The 17,490-nt window shown below is 35.9% G+C and overlaps 1 protein-coding gene across 2 annotated transcripts in view; it reads left to right on the forward strand.

Moving 5' to 3' along the window:
* Window positions 1-17,490, forward strand: part of mgat5 (alpha-1,6-mannosylglycoprotein 6-beta-N-acetylglucosaminyltransferase) — a 177,644-nt gene that overhangs the window by 48,193 nt on the left and 111,961 nt on the right. Inside the window, exons 5-6 of one of the 2 annotated variants that reach the window (XM_020917156.2) lie at window positions 7,476-7,565; window positions 13,687-13,758. In XM_020917156.2, coding sequence (XP_020772815.1) covers window positions 7,476-7,565; window positions 13,687-13,758 — 162 coding nt within the window. The remainder of the gene's footprint in view (window positions 1-7,475; window positions 7,566-13,686; window positions 13,759-17,490) is intronic. The other variant, XM_055165367.1, reaches the window with a different exon arrangement.

Here is a 17,490-nt window from a genome sequence, read left to right on the forward strand (position 1 = left end):
TAAAAAATACGCAATATATTGAAACAGAAGCCTTTCATTCACACTTGTTTCACTCTCAAACCCTGTAAATTTAGGCCGAGTTATTCTCGCCAGTCCTCAAAATGTTCTTTTCCACCTTGTAATGTCGTGTAGTAATAGTAGTTTTGAAGTGAACAGCTACCTTTTTACTTTTAGTTCAGTAGAGATTGGCACTCGCAGGGCTGAAATTATCCAAATGATTCTAGTGAAGGTGTGTGGAGTTTAAAAATACCACATGACATGACAAGGTGGAAAAGAAGAGTGTTTTACGTTTGAGAGAAGAACTCAGCCTAAATGTGCAGAGTTCGTGTGTTAAATGTGTGTGAATGAAACGAAACACGACTCCAGGTGTGTTTGCGATGAGGAAACGACATTATAACACAGATGAGGAAGCGGCGTAACGTGGGCCCTTTAAGTCTCGTGTGTTTTGGAGTGGTTGCCTGTGTTTCCATGATAGCCCTGTATCTCTCCGTGCACTCACTCCTCCACCCTCCCCACAGCTCACACATGTACAGAACAGCCCAGGCCCGAACAATGGACTCTTTCAAATGCTCAAGAGGGGAACCAATGCAACGCGAGAGGAAATATTTCACTATTTACATGACTCTGTAAACACACCGAAAACACACAACACAAACTATCACATGGCCTTTAAAGGTGTCCAAAATCAGATATTAAATGATACTATAACTATTATTGAAACTAGATACGCTTTTGAGCAGGTATTGATACTTAAAAATATCACATTTACACACATATAAGACCACATGGGAATAGAAAAGAAAGTACTGCGATTTAATGTTGAAAATCACGTTCTATTGTCTAAAGAAAGAGCGTTTTTACTGTCATCGTGGGATTGGAATCAGTACTGAGTATCAGGTCTATTCCTTAGCAGTGTTGGGAGTAACGTGTTGTAAAAGTAACAAATTACTGTAATGCATTGCTTTTTGCTGTAACGCAGTAATGTAAGGCATTAAAGGGAAAAAATGGTAATATTTTACTTGGTACACATGTCAGAAACGCTCGTCACAATGCATTTTAACCTGAAATGAAATTTGTTAAAATCAGCAACGGTGAAACGCCAACGTTACGGTTCCGAATGTTGGGACAGGACCGGCAAAGAGCTCTGCGCTCCACGGGGCGAAGTGCAGCCGACGCCCAATCACGCTTTGTTCAGACACCCCGCTCCACAGGCTCAGGGTTCTGTCTAGTCCATGATTAGTCCATGATTAGTCCATGATTAGTCCATGATTAGTCCATGATTAGTCCATGATTAGTCCATGATTAGTCCATGATTAGTCCCGGTTTAGTCCTGGTTTAGTCCTCGTTTCAGTCCTCGTTTCAGTCCTGGTTTAGTCCTGATTTAGTCCTGGTTTAGTCCTGGTTTAGACCTGGTTCAGTCCTCCTGGTTCAGTCCTTGGTTCAGTCCTGATTCAGTCCATATACGTTGCAAAAGTTCAACATTTTTTTGTTGAGAGTAATTTAAAGTGCTGCAATAGTCGTGCAATATCTGACATTTTAAATGCAGTAATGTTGTAATGTAACAAATTACTTTGAAATGACAGTAACAAGTAATAAATAACACATTACAGTTTTGAAGTAACTCGCCTGACAGTGTTCATTAGCATCGAAATTGAGTTGGAAATTTCAGTATTGTGACAACACTAGTTTCACGATACGCTGTCTGTAAACAAGCCCTCAAATGGCCACACATTGTTGACATTAAAAACCGTATATCTTATGGAACATTGCTTGAGATCTGACACTGCAATAAGTCTAGTTTTCCTCGTTTCATTCATTCATACATTACCAAATAGGTCAGAAAGTGTAATCTTTTTTTGTATCCATTAAAGATGGTGTACTGTACTTCAGTCCAACACCTTCAAAAAAACGCTCCGAACACACCTTTTCCTCAGAGCCTACAGCGCCCACACACGACTGCTCCTCATTACTGTTTTTGTCTGTCCTGGTCTTGTTTTAGTGTTTACTGTGAAGCGTCTTTGTGTTACCGTGAAAAGCGCCACATAAAACCGACGTTGTGGAGATAATAATAAGTCGCGGAGTGCTTTTCCAGATGGCCAAATTCGAATTATCTGATTTTTTTTTTGTGCATTATTCTTTCACTCTGTTCATATAATTCCAAATGGGTCAGAAAGTCCCAAAACATATATTTTAATTGATAACTTACTTAATTATGTAGCAAAGGCAAAAAGGTAAATAACTGTACTTAATATTTTTGTTTATATTTTATTTTCAAATCCTCAAAGTAATCATCCTTTGCTTTATCAAAAATACGTAGAGCATTCACTTTTTCCATATATATTGCTTCATATATTTGATGTCTTTTGTATGTAAAATGTGGAAAGTAGTAATAAATAAATAAATAAAAAATAAAATAAAATAAATAAATAAATAAATAAATAGATAATTGAATAGATAAATTTAAAAAAACGAATAGATAAATAAATAGATAAATTAAATAAATGGATAAAAAATAAAAATAAAAAATAAATAGATACATAAATAAATAAATAAATAAATAGATAAATGAATAGATAAATAAAAAATAAATAAATAGATAAATAAATAAATAGATTAATACAAAAAGAAGTAGATAAATATATTTTTTTATAAATAAATAGATAAAAAATAGATAAATAAAAAATAAATAAATGGATAAATAAAAAAATTAATAAATGGATTAATTAATAAATGGATAAATAAAAAAAATAAATAGATAAATAAAAATAAGTAAATAAATAAATAAATAAATAAACATTGAGATGAGAAGGTGTGTCCAAACTTTTTCCAAAATTTAGTAGTGTACATTAGAAAATAAAAGTCTTTGTCATTTGTAGTTCGTCGTGAGTGGTTTCGGAAGGATATTGGCAAGTTTTATTATTCTCTTGGGAGCGATCTTGTGTTTTTTGGCTTTCAAACGTCTGCTTTTTTATCTCTGAGTGAACACTGTCGAAACTCCTCTAGATTATATGAAGCCATGTGACTGTTCCCGCTCACATACTTTTATATCTCCATCTAAACATGACTCGAAACAAAAGGCTGCCAGTCCAGTTCACAATATGGCTTTAAACACACGTCTTTCTTTACATTGCTGTTCACAAATACCTTCTGTCACTGGGCTCGTCTCTCCACAGTTCTGACAGATAACTTGCAGAGGTGGCGAAGCTCACGTGTTTCCAGACAATCGTGACAGAAACATACTTAACATAGTGCTCCATTTAAGGTTTTATATGCTTTAACCTTTTCAAAAACATTCCTGACATTGTGTTTTGTTTCTTTCTCACGCATTATCTCCCACTTAACATTTTCCTGAGGCGGGGACTTGCAACTCGTGATTTGGACTCTGTTTTTAGGACTTGAGACTCGACATAAAACGATAAAACGGACTAAGATTTGGAACTCGACATGGACTTTGAGGCCTGTGACTTGAGAAGACTTGACGCTTCTCTTAAAACAATATATATGTTTTTAGATAATACTTTTCTTTTTTTCATTGATAAATTCTGAGCTTAATTTTACAGGAACAAACTGGATCATGTCCCTCTCACTTCTGTTTGGTCCTTTTGTGGCTGAAGTACTGTGATATGGTATCCTCAGATGTACTACAGCAGGGATCTCCAACCTTTCTCCTCCAGTGAGCTACCTTTACAAAACAAAAACACCAGAGAGCTACTCATTTTAACGGTTGCAAGAAATTGAGTATATGAAAGAGCCACGGCCTTAGATGGGGTACAGGTAGATACTTATAAAACATCAACCATTTATTACTGCAGTTAGACAGCAAAATTATACATTTACAATGATACGAGCCATTGAAGTCATTATTCAGCACATTGCATATAATTCAGAAATCTCTTGGTGAGCTACTTGGAAACCCCTGTACTACAATAATATACAGTACCATGCAGTAAATACAGTACAATACAGTAAAACAGAGGGAACTACAGAGAACTACATGACAAAATAACTGTTATTTAGCACTTTTAAATCTGAATTCATTCTGTTCTGACCGTAATGATTCACTCTAAGATCTCGTCAAGACATTTAAAAAGGAAAAATTTACATTTCTACTACTCCTACATACTCTATAAACAGTGTTGGGGAGTAACTGATTACATGTACGGGAGTTACGTAATCAGAGTACAAATTATGAGTAACTGTATTCAGTTACAGTTACTGTTTCAGTGAGTGGTAATTGGATTACAGTTACTTGGTTGAAATAAATGGATTACACGGCGGTATTTTCCTGTTTTCACATTTTGGGGTATTTCTTTTTTTTCCCTTTTTTTTTTTTTTCGGTAATTCCACTCATTGCTGGACACTAAACCAGGTCTAAAACCAGGTCTAAAACCAGGTCTAAAACCAGGTCTAAACCAGGACTAGAACCAGGTCTAAAACCAGGTCTAAACCAGGACTAAAACCAGGACTAGAACCAGGTCTAAACCAGGTCCAAACCAGGTCTAAACCAAGTCTAAACCAGGTCTAAAACCACATCTAAACTAGGTTTAAACCAGGACTAAACCAGCTCTAAACCAGGACTAAACCAAGACTAAACCAAGTCTAAAACAGGATTTAACAGGACTAAACCATGCTGCTCGGACCGTGTTTCCTCCTCTTCTATCAATAATATTTTTAATACAGTTAAGTAAAGCCTGGGCATTTTTATTGTCTTTGAGCAGATTTATGTGAAGTTATCCTAGTCTTTGCTTCTCTACAGCAAAGCAAGTAATCCAAAGTATTCAGATTACATTACTCACTTTAAATAATTTAATGGATTACGTGGATTTTGGGGTATGTAATCTGTAGGGGAATACATTTTAAAAGGAACCTTCCCAACACTGTCTATAAATACTCATATATAAATATACTGTGATTTTGTTAAGTACAATTTAGTTTAAAATTCATATAAATGGCAAAAATCTCAGCTATATTTGGTACATTGGTTTAAAGGCTTGAAATGACTTGAAGCTCAAAGCAGATGACTTGGACTTGACTTGGATTTATGGGCCAGTGACTCGAGACTCGACTTGGACTTGTCTGTATTTGACATGAGACTTGACTTGGACTTGAGGTCAAAGACTTGACACTTGCAAAACAATGACTTGGTCCCACTTCTGCCATTTTCTAACATGTTTTATTCAAAGCAATTTCACAATAATGCAAAAAACGGACCAAATTACGCCAAATCTTTCTCATTACATCGGCCAAACGCTTATAAGAAACATGTCTAAGTCTAATACTCACCCAGTTGTTTTTCCTCATCACAATAAACCAGTCAGAGAGAACAACTGATCTCCTCCAGGCGTAATATCACGGGACATTTTTAGTATTGGATTTCCAAGGATTTAGGGCACAGATCTTGTATTCTCCAGGCCACAAAGATTGTCCTTAAAAACAAACACAGATTCAAGCCTCTGCCAAATCTGCTGCAAGGAAGGAAGGAAGGGAGGAAGGGAGGAAGCTCTATGCCAGTTTGAAATAAATAATAAATATATGAAGAAAGCAAATGTCTAATATGGAAATGAGAGCGCTCCGGGGGGCTTTGTTGTTCAAAAATAAAGAAGAAAGTTATCTTTGACTTGGTTTTTTTTTGTTTTTTTTCTCTTTGGCTGAAGGGAGATTGACAGCTGATGTCTTCTGAGCTCAAATGTCTCTGTTACTTTTCTTTTGTTGTCAAAGCTTAAAGCAGCACTGTGTAACTTTCTGGAGGTGTCACTGCATGATAGACAGTTAAAACCATACTTTGGGACTGTCTCCGTGGAGATAGGTTCGTTTTACGCCATACTGCGGATTATTGTAGCCAAAGGAACAGTAAGGAAGAGTCACGTTTGTGGAGATGCAAGCCCACGCACAGGAAAGACTCATGAATTTCAATGGTGTCAGTGCAATAAAAACCAAATAACCAACATGAAAAAACATGCTTTTATTTATGTCTGTCTATGGCAAAAAAGTTACATACTGGGGCTTTAAATTTAAATCTTTAAGCATAAAATTTATAAATGTAAACTGAACAATTGACCTTTGCTGAAATTTGCCTTTTTAATCAATCTTATTTAGACCAAACTTGGCCTTTAGAAAAACATCATATCTTCTCTTTTTGTATTACTTTGACTTACTGTAAACATTACACGTTTTGAATTTTAATTTCTGATCACTTCAACACATCTTTTTGGAGTTTCAAAAGTTGAAGAATCAAGAAGACATTTGTACAAAACACTAATCTTGCGTCAGTAGTAGCGTTATCACAATATTAGACATTTTAAACTCAATTTTGATACTAGGGAGTCGACTACTAACCTGATTCATCCGCCGGTTTCGCTTCCTGGAAACCGTCTGACCTCACAGCATTAGGATTCGTTCACTCTGTGGTTAACCAATCGCTGCTATTTAGTCATGATGTATGTAATTCGCCGCTAACGGGGCTAACTAGAATATAAACTTTTCCCAAATCCCGTTGGAAGAAGGACAATAACGTCTTTCCCCTTGATAAAATTCACCAAACATTCTCTTTGTTCCAGCTTTAAATCCTCAATCTTGGGAATCGTTGCCAACACAGAATGTCTGGCTCTTTGCTGATTGGCCGGTGCCTGAACTTTCGCTTCCGTGGTTCTTGCAAATCGTCTATTGTATTCTGATTCTTGACCTAGTCGCTGGAGAGAAATAAAATTGAGTGGAAACACTAGGGGGCACCAGCCTGACTAGATTATTGTAGCCAAAAGAACAAGATTTCCATGGAGACAAGCAGGTTAAGTAAGAAACAGAAGGACACATGAATTTCAAGGTTTTCAGTGCCATAAAAACCACATAACCAAAATGAAAAAAACAACAAAAAACATGCTTTTATTTACATCTATCTATGGCAAAAGAGTTACAATACTGGGGCTTTTTTAAACAACATGTTAAGCATAATATTTATAAATGCAAACTGAACAGTTGCCCCTTTGCTGAAATTTGCCTTTTGAGTCAATCTTTATTAAGACCATACTTTGCCTTTAGAAAAACAACATATCTTTTGTTTTTGTATTATGTTTTGTATTTTAATTTCTGATCACTTCAACACATCATTTTCGCAGTATCAAATGAATGACGCGTTGTAAAATCAAGAAGACATTTATACAAAACACTTGCTTCAGTAGTAGTTTTATCACAATACTAAACATTTCAAACTCAATTTTGATACTAGGGAATAGACTAGACTCTTTCTTCAGGCAATATAATGTGATTTTCAACATTAAATCGTAGCATTTTCTTTTATTTTACCATGTGGTCTTGTTCTGAAACAGCTCAAAATCATTCTAAAGTTTCAAGAAACTTTAATTTCTGTCTTGTGAATGTGACTTTAGTTTTTATAGTAGCAGATTATATAAAATTACTTTGTAGCTCAGTGTGTTTTCATCGAGTGCGTTTTCTCACGTGTTTTCTCTGTTGTTTCGCAGTGGATGAAGGAGATGTGGCGCTCCGACGCGTGTTACGGCAATTACGGCGTCGACGGAACCACCTGCTCCTTCTTCATCTATCTCAGTGAGGTGAGTGCACCGAGTTAACGATAAATCTCAAAAAAGTATCGGAACAAAAAAGCTCACATAGCAAAAGGAGGCTTGTGTACATTTTTGTTTTAATATACCTGAAATTATTTTATTAAAAGAGCATTTATTATTTATTTACACGAACAGAAGCTGGTAGCAAGCAAAAGAACCGGTCACATCAGCAAAATAACACAGATAAGAAATGTTACTTAGCTCACCTTTAATACAGTATAATTAATTGATATTTAATTAATCATTACAGGAATTATGAATAGTTAACATTTATTAGCTGTAATTGTTCACTGTAAAACAAACACGCCACGACACTGTTTACGTGAATGACGACAATACAGAAACATTTAAAACGAGCGTCGTGCCGTTCCGTAAAGAACAATGAGTCAACAGAATAAATCATTTGAGGTTATATTGTTAAATAATAATGCTCCATCCAACGCGTGAGAGGCAGAAGTGCTCTGACTCCGGCTTCCTCCACACTCTCCTCTTGTCTATAGCTCTTCCTCATGCATTATTGACACGCGCCGCAACATATAAGCGCTTTACTGTTACCACGGCGATGCTTTCAGCCGGGCAGGATTTATTTTTGAAGCTCGTCAAAGGTCTCAACATCGATAACATTAATATTTATATTGACCGCAGACTGGTAAACTTCATGGATTATTTTTTTATTTGGTGCAGAATCTAATCGCCTAAGGCACTTGTGTCCTGCAGGCTCTTTGGGGTCAACTGCTCGACTCCTATAGCGTGGATGTTAGTTTTTAATTCGTCTTTGGGTTTATATAGTTCTTTTCCAGGCGCTTAAAGTCACTAAACTACGATCACAACCATAGTATCCACTGACAGAAGAGAGTCTGCCAATCTGCGCCATCGACTGCATAAAAAAGTGGACTAAATGAGTGTGACATCGCTATAGGTGTGCAAAAATATCAAAATATTGATGTATCGTATCGTTTAATGTGATGATACAGTATCGATATTGTGGGCTGCTGTATCGATATATATATTTTTAGGTATATTTTACTAAATTATTTTGTTACAGCGTTACAGTTTTGTTGTTTGTTTAGAGGAAATGAACTCATTTATGCGACACATTTGACATTTTCACTGTTTTGATGATTTAAAACGTTTGTGTTTCATATGAACTTTGCACAAGAAGTGGTTTAACAAAGACTTTTAGTATCACAGCCAAGATTTAGCCTTTTATTTCTTACTGAATCGTATCGAATTGATTTGAAATATATCGTATTAAATCAAAAGTGCACTGTATCTGTAACTTCGTAATGATACCCGGCCCTATGTAGTGCGGGTTAATACGAACATTTTAAGACCAAAATGACGAGGCTCACAGCGGCAGAGGAGGAAACAATATTCAGCGTAAGTCAAAGGGAGCCAGGGTCAGAAGGAGCCGGAAGTGCCCCCATGTTCCCTTATTTGGAATTACAGTATATATACAGTCTGTGATCTGAACCATTGGCCCCTCCGACCACCATCACTCACACACACTACAATCAAACAAGGCAATGTGGGTGAAGTGCCTTTCCCAATGACACAACAACAGTTTTTGCCACTGGTGTCCCACTGTGGTACCTGGTATTCCCAGTGTTCCATAGTATGGCATTAAACCTAAAGTCTATCTCTGTGAACCAGACCAAGTTACAGGTCAGATCTATAGAGGCCCATGCTCAAAGTAAGAATGCATGTGTTTCTAGGTATTTTTGAGCTCTAAAACACCTTGAGTTGAGTGAATACAAAATGGAACACAAAAATATTTCCATGGAGACAAACAGGTGGCAAACCACTCACCAGAAAAGTTACATAGTGCAACTCTTTTTTAAAATGAAATCCAATCCAATCCAACTTTATTTGTATAGCGCATTTTATAAACAAGACACTTTCCAAAGTGGTTCACATAGTAATGTAAAACAATTCACTTAAAAATCAGCAGAATTATGTTTCAACCATGAGGAAACCAAATGATCAATAAATAAAATAATAATAATAAAATCAATGAATAAAAATTATAAAATCAATACATAAATAATACATAAATAAATAAAAACAATAAATACATAAATAAATAAAAACAATAAACACATACATAAGTAAATAAATAAAAACAATAAATACATAAATAAATAAATAAATAAAAACAATAAACACATACATAAGTAAATAAATAAAAACTATAAATACATAAATAAATAAAAACAATTAAAAAAAGGCACAGAGGACTACACAACTCACATGGTGTTCAAAGCCAGAGAATAAAAGTGGGTCTGAAGACGAGACTTAAAACTCTCCACTGTGAGGCTTTTTGGACGTGGAGGGGCAGAACGTTCCAGAGTTTGGGTTCGGCCACAGAGAAGGCCCTGTGTCCCCCGGTTTTAAGTCTCGTTTTAGGCACAATGAGCTGGAGCTGGAATTAAATTAAAGGAATAATTAATCATCATCTGCCACAATAAACTGTCTTTTCTTATGCATAAACAGTGTGCGTTATGTCAGATGCCCTCTCTGATTCTACCCTGTTTATTTATTTAGACTTGGGACTGGCCCAAGGTGGAGCAGACTACATCCCCCTGTATTTAATATCCACTCATCACTACTAAATTCTTAAAATGTAAACATAAAATTGGAAAGTTGCACATTTCAACACTGGTTTTATTTGCTCAAACTACAGTAAAACTTCTGTTATAAAGCCATCATTTTCAAACAGAGCTTGTACATTGTTTGTGGCCCAAAAGTGATGTTATTTTTCCTCACTGTGTAAAACTTTATAGAGTGTTTGGGGATTTTGAGTGGTCAGCTGTGTGGCATGAATATTGTATACGGACTGAAAGCTTTGCAGTACAAATCGGATGTGGATGTGGATGGGGAGGCTCTGTATGGGAGTGTAGGTGGAGAAATAGAGTTATATGGACAACAGAGGAATCCATTAGGAGCAGGAAAAGCTCCAGAAAGGCCTTTAGTTCACACTGACCTCAATACAACACTTAAAGTAACACGACTATACAATCTCCAGTAGAAACCAAGAAAAAGGATAGAACTTTATAAAAATACAACTGTACAGAAGAGGATATATGTGCAAAAACTACCATATTTTTTGGACTACAAGTCGCTCCAGACTAAGTCGCATCAGCCAAAAAATGCGTAATGAAGAAGAAAAAAACATATAAGTTGCACTTTTTGGGGAAAATGTATTTTATAAAATCAGAGACCAGGAACCAACATTTCATCTTGAAAGGCAAGTTCATAAGAATAGAACAGAGAACGACAGACTGTTAACGTCACATATGAACAGTTCTTCAGATAAATATAACATAAACAACAGAACAAGTTTAACAAACTCTCCATCTCACTCCAAATCACTAAATCCATTCAATTCTTCATCCTCGATGTATTTCTGAGCAACTCCGTAACCTTCTGTGTCGCTGTGTCGCTGTCGTCAGACTCAGCATCAGTTCCAGTTCGAATTATTTAGGCCTTTCTGAATCCCGACAGGATGGTTTCAGTGTCACTGAAGTCCAGACTTTATCCATCCATCCAATGAAGTCGTTTTCCCTTGAAGCTGTTTTGTCCGTCCCCGTTTTTCGCCAGTCCCTCACAAGTTACTTGCTCACTTCAAACTTTTTTTTGCTATTTGATTACCTTTTTTTTTGCTGAATATTTCACTACTTGCAGCAGGACAGTGGCTTTTTCTCCAGGAAACATGCGCAGAAAACTGACACACAAGCCTAGAGCCTCTCGCGACTGCCTGTCTGAAAATTTTAATATATAAGTCGCAGGACCACCCAAACCATGAAAGAAAGTGCGAGTTGTAGTCCGAAAAATACAGTATTTAAGAACTACTTTTAAGAGTTCTGTTTTGTTTCCTCATCACGCAGCATTTTAAAAACTCAAACTTTAACGTGATTTTCTGAACTGAAGGCCGTATTTAAGAGGATAGCTATAGTGTACTTTTGTGGTGAAGAGTTGGCCATCTGCTTGTCCCCATGGCAATGTTAATAGTTTGTCTGGAATGTTCCACAGTAAGGCATTAAGGTAGTCTTGGAGACATGGAGACAAGGAGGTGATGCCAGTAAACCAAGTTACAAGTCAGATCTGTGGAGAAGTGACACAGAATAAGACATAAAAACACCTAAATTGAAATAGATGCAAGGTGGAACATTCTAAAATAATCTCCATGGAAACAAGCATACAAGAAAAGTCACATAGTAGTGCAAATATTCAGTGGACCATTTTAATCTGGTTGAAATATTTAATCAGAAAATGTATTGTGGCGTTATAAAACTTAATTTATTTCCACAATTGGCACAAAGATGAACGATTATAAAAACAAATCCCAATCTATCATTTAAAATATCTTTTTGTTGGCAATTTTTCCAAAGACTAGGGACTATTTTTCCCCCATCATAATTTAATCCAGATGCCGTGTTTGAAACCTCACAGCTGTCCGCTTCCTCCAGTCACACGACCGCGCTTGTTGCCATGGCGACATGCATGTATTTTCATGTGAAGCAGCTGCGGCGAAAAACAACTGCTTACGCAACAAAAAACTCTCGGGCTTTTGAGAGTTTTTCACAGCGATGATAAAGTGTCATCTGCCACAGGTGATGGTTTAAGAAAATACACTAAACTTTGGGGCATTCTGTGGTGTAGAAATGTGCGAAATACAAAAAGGACTGTGTTAAATATTGGAATTTGAATAAGAAATTTTGATTTTTATACTTGCTCTATAAACCATAAAAATAAAAATATGTTAACTTGTCATTTTAGCTAAATAAAAAATAATAAATAATAATTAGGAATGCAACGATATCCAAATCTCTCGGTACGATATTATCACGATATGCATCTCACGGTACGATATTTATTGCGATATTTTAAAAAGGCTGATATAATTGTAGATGGGACAATTTTTTGCATTTTAAAATACCCTGACAAGATTTTGGTGTGAATTATTCCTGTCATAATCCTCAGAATTCAAGTAAAAAACACATTTCTTCATGTTGTCTGCGCAGAAATGAATCATGGGATATGTAGTTCCTGATGTTTATAAGCTGTTCCTACTGTAAAATCATGTATTTAAGCAAAGAAACTTGTGATTCGATATATTGTGACAGTCCACGATATTATTGTGAGACTTTTGCCGATACGATATCACGATATTTTGGTTATTGTTACATCCCTAATAATAATAATAATACATAAAACAGGTCTAATAGTGGCTCTTTTGGATCTAAATTTGATTAAAGAAGCGTTATTTTATTTCTGTGGGGTATTAACTGGTAACACATAAAATATTTAGATCACCGTATCAGCGTTTATTATGAAAATGCTATATTTGCTAAAAAACAACATATTAACATTTATAAGTTTAGTTTTTTCTCTCCACACCAGAGCGTTAATTAAACTACTGCACATCGCATCGGGTTTGACAAGTTGTTGTGTACAGTTTTGTGTAATGTTTTTGTGTATTTGTAGAGAGTGAGCACGGAGGAGGGTTCGAATAGAGCTGGGAGAGATCGCTAAATTACTCAAACATGCACGGTTGACATCTAAAACCTCTTCAAGCTTATTTTTGATGAGGGAACAGTGTTATAACGTGATAGAAAGCTCAAAAAAAGTTTATATTTTTTGTATATAATACCCCCTCTTTAATGTTATTACTCGCGACATAGACCTGCTTGTTTCCATGGAGATGTTATTGCTTTGTCTAGAATGTTCCACAGTATAGATTAAACCTGTTTATCGTGAGGGGGAGACGAGCAGGTTACAGCAGTCCGCTACATTACAGGTCAGATCTGTGGAGAGTCGCCACTATTCACTGAAGGAATCATTGTATTTTTGAGCAATAAAAACACCTGTAATGAAGAAATTCTAGATGGATAAGTTTAATGTCATACCATGCAACTTTCCAGACTCCATAGAGACACGCAGAATATTTATGCAGTTCACCTTTAACACTTAAAACAAACCGTATTACCCAAGTCAGATTTTGCTGTTTTGAATTTAACCAGACAACTACAGAAATCAGATAATAATCACAAAAATTATAATACTGTGTGCTCGCTTCTCTCTTATTTTTTCTGTTTTATGTTTCCAGGTGGAGAACTGGTGCCCCCGTCTGCCCTGGAGACTTAAGATCTTGAACGAGGAGTCGGACCGAAGGGCACAGGTAAGAAAAACAGTACAATTTAGTCGATAAAATAAACAAAATGGATACTCATATTTACCAACACCATTTTTGAAGCAAGATACCAACTTCACCTGCTTCAAAGACAAAACATGTATAAGTAATGAGATCCAACCTCATACTATAGTCTTATAAATTTGTCTTATAAATTTGAATCTTCCCAAAAACTATTATTGTAAAAACAGGCTACATAAAACCCAGACCACATGCATGTTGTCTTCGTCTACTGAAAAATATTTTATAGCTCATGAAATGTGGCTGCTGTTCTAAATAGGGATGTGCAAAAATATCGAAATATCAATATATCGTATCGTTTAATATGATGATACAGTATCGATATCATGGGCTGCTGTATCGATATATCGCCAAGAGTATTTTTTGGTGTATTTTACTAAATTATTTTGTTACAACGCTACAGTTTTGTTGTTTGTTCGGAGGAAGGAAACTCGTTTATGCGACACATTTGACATTTTCACTGTTTTGATGATTAAAATGTTTGTTTTTCATAAGAACTTTGCAAAAGACTTTTAGTAAACAAAGACTTTTAGTATCACAGCCATCGTTTAGACTTTATTTTTTATTGAACTGTATCGTATTGAATCGAAAGTGCTCAATGCTCTCCAGATATATATCGTATCGTGGTCCATGTATCGAGGTATGTATTGTATCGGCAAGTCTTAAAAAGGTCTTAACATTCATGTACCTAAATTAAGGCCTTAAAAGTCTTAAATTATGTTGTCTTCTTTTTTTCACAAAGGTCTTCAATTTCATTAGCCTATTTTTTTGTTTTCTTACTAAATGGAAGGAATGTTAAAAAAACAACAAACGTGAAATAACGTAACATGAATGAATGTCTAATTTGGAGTATGCACAAACAGTACTTTAGTTTCTGGCGCCGGCGGCAAGGAGTAAACAATCAGTTTCGTCTACACTGCCCAAGACGCAAAAGTCTAGTCATATCTGCTCACGTCGCATACATGTTTACGTCACATAGATCACCACCGAGCGTCACCACCGAGCCCCCTGGCATGCATACTTAATCCAATTCCACACACTTTTGCATCACCGTATGGATGCACGCAGATTTCCTTCCGAAAACACTCGTCTAAACGTGGAATAAAAAGTGAAGACGCTACGCCACTTTTTCTGTTAGGACCATCATCATATAAACGTAGCCTTAGATTCTAGATAGAGTCCTGTAGTTGATTGGTCATTATTAGAATTTGATCTGGTGTTTTTCGCCTGCATAATGGGTGCGACGTTGGTCTTAATTTTCATCGAAGTGGTCTTAAAAAGGTCTTTAAAAAGTGTTAAATTTGGGGTAGTCAAACCCTGCGTTAATGATACCCAGCCCTAGTTCTAAATTCACCAAAATTGGATTAGTATTTGATTTCTACAACTTTAAATTTACTTAAAGGACATGCAAATCACACAGTCTGATGTGAGTAAGAGTAACCCTGATCAAAAAGAAATAATTTTGCTTAAAAGTATCACAGTACGCTCTAATTTCTGTCTGTGCACGATATATTGCCGTAACGTTATTTTGACAACAGCTCCAGTTGCGAGCGGTTATACCAGTGCCTTGGCAGAGGTCCAGACCAAAGCTATGTTATTTTTTGTGTTAACCATTAGTCAAATTAGCTCATGCACTTGCTTCTGTTTGGGTTTTGGGTGTTTTGCGTGTCTCTTCCTTGTTGCTGGTTTCCACTGTTGTCGGTCGTGAGTGTGTGTTGATGTCATTTGTTTCAATTTAAATAGACTTTCGTGATCGCTCTTTATTTAGCAAACACTGTACCATCAACAATAACTCAGCGGAATTAAAGCCGCTGCCTGGAATGTTCCACAGTATGACATTAAACAGCTCTACTTTACATTTATTCAATTACAGCTGGTTTTATAGCTCAAAAACACCATCTCCATGGAGAAAATAACATGAGAAAAAGCTTTTGACGGACCCTCCACCAGAAAAGTTACACAATGCGCCTTTAAAAACATATTAACCCTGTAGATTAGACCTCTACAGACATGTTCTGATGAAATACATAGGATTCCTTGTTTTAGTTTGTCAGTTTATATTTTGGTCTTTTCTCAAATGTTGTTGCTTTTGGATGTAAAATGAGCACTGTGAGCCGAAACCTGATTTGAAAACATTTGCAAATCAAATTACAGTCTCTATAATCATCACAAAAATTGCAGCTGCATTTTTCTCCCCCGAATTGTTCTGAAAGTTCAAATCCTGTATGGTTATGATTTGCAAATAATTTCTAGAGTAAATGTTTTGTCATCGCATTGATTCTGAGAGGAGTCGTGTTACGCTATTTTCTGATCTGTGTTATAATGTTGTTTCCTGATCACAAAACAGACCTGGAGTTGTGTTTTGTTTTCTCTCAAACATGTTTAAAACACAACAACCCTGCATATTTATCTTATTCTTCTCTCAAGCAGAAAACACTCCACAAACCTTCACTAGAATCATTTGTATAATTTCAGCCTTGGAACTGCCAGACTCTATTAGGGTTGGGCGGTATCCAAGTTTTGATACCGTTAAACCTTCTCAGGATTTTACCGGGGAATACAGTATTACCGTGTTAAAAAATGTTTTAGTACGACTTTGGTAAGTGAAGCCGCAGCACTGTACGGTCTATGTGTACAACCTGCAGACTTATAATCTCTAAAAAGTTTCACATGAACTATCTCCAACGTGATAGAATGCACAGAACAGACTCACCATCAGCAGAACATCCTCTGTCACAGAAAGAACACTCATATTCCACTGAGTCCTGTCCTTTAGTCCGACAGAAGCTGAACCGCATCAGCGCACAAGGAAAGAGCTGTTTTTATCAGCGCTTTATAGTTTATGCAATTGAGCCATGTGGTTTTAAGTCTTGTTTCTGTAAAATGTAAACAAATGTGCACCTGAAGCCAAAACGCAGAAGTACTAGTGTTTTTTTGGGACCAACTCGCTCGCGATCGGACTTACTGTCTCATCTTGATCTCCCTTATGAGCCTCACGAGAGAACAGACTGAAACTAATCGAACGTCATCTCCTCACACAGTTAAAAGAAACATTATAGACACTATTAGTTTTAAATCATGACAGCATTAAATTGAAAATACAACCACACATTGATTTGAACAAATGTAGGCATCAATTAGGGATGGGCATTCGATGAAATTTTCTTAATCAATCGTCGGAAGAATTAACGTTCGATTATCGATTAATCATTAACGTTTTTATATTAAAGTTATCGTCATTATTATTACTATCTGCACTACTAATCTGCATAAATAAATTCAACAGTAACACTTTATAATAACTACACATTTTTTAGCCTTAATAAAGCCTGAACAAAGACTTAATTAATAATGATTCACGCTTAGTAAATGCTTAATAAAGGATAATTAGTCTTCACTTTAGAAAAGCTCTCCAAAAGACTTAACTAACAGATAACAGCTGCCTGAATTATCATTGCATTGCATTATTTGTAAATCATTCTCTCAGAGCTTACTAATTATTAATAAATGCTCAAATGGTTAGTCCATGAGTAATTAAGTATGAAATAATTATGAGTAACTATTTACAGCACAGGCAAATTAAGTGCAAGTGCTCATTAAGGTAGTAATTAAGTAGTTACTAAGTGTGAATCATTATTAATTAAGCCTTTGTTCATACTTTGTTATAGCTAAATAAGGTGTAGTTATTATAAAGTGTTA

Source organism: Boleophthalmus pectinirostris, unplaced genomic scaffold, assembly GCF_026225935.1.
Source record: "Boleophthalmus pectinirostris isolate CB_2022bp ecotype Guang Dong unplaced genomic scaffold, ASM2622593v1 HiC_scaffold_11, whole genome shotgun sequence".
Classification (NCBI taxonomy): Eukaryota; Metazoa; Chordata; class Actinopteri; order Gobiiformes; family Gobiidae; genus Boleophthalmus; species Boleophthalmus pectinirostris.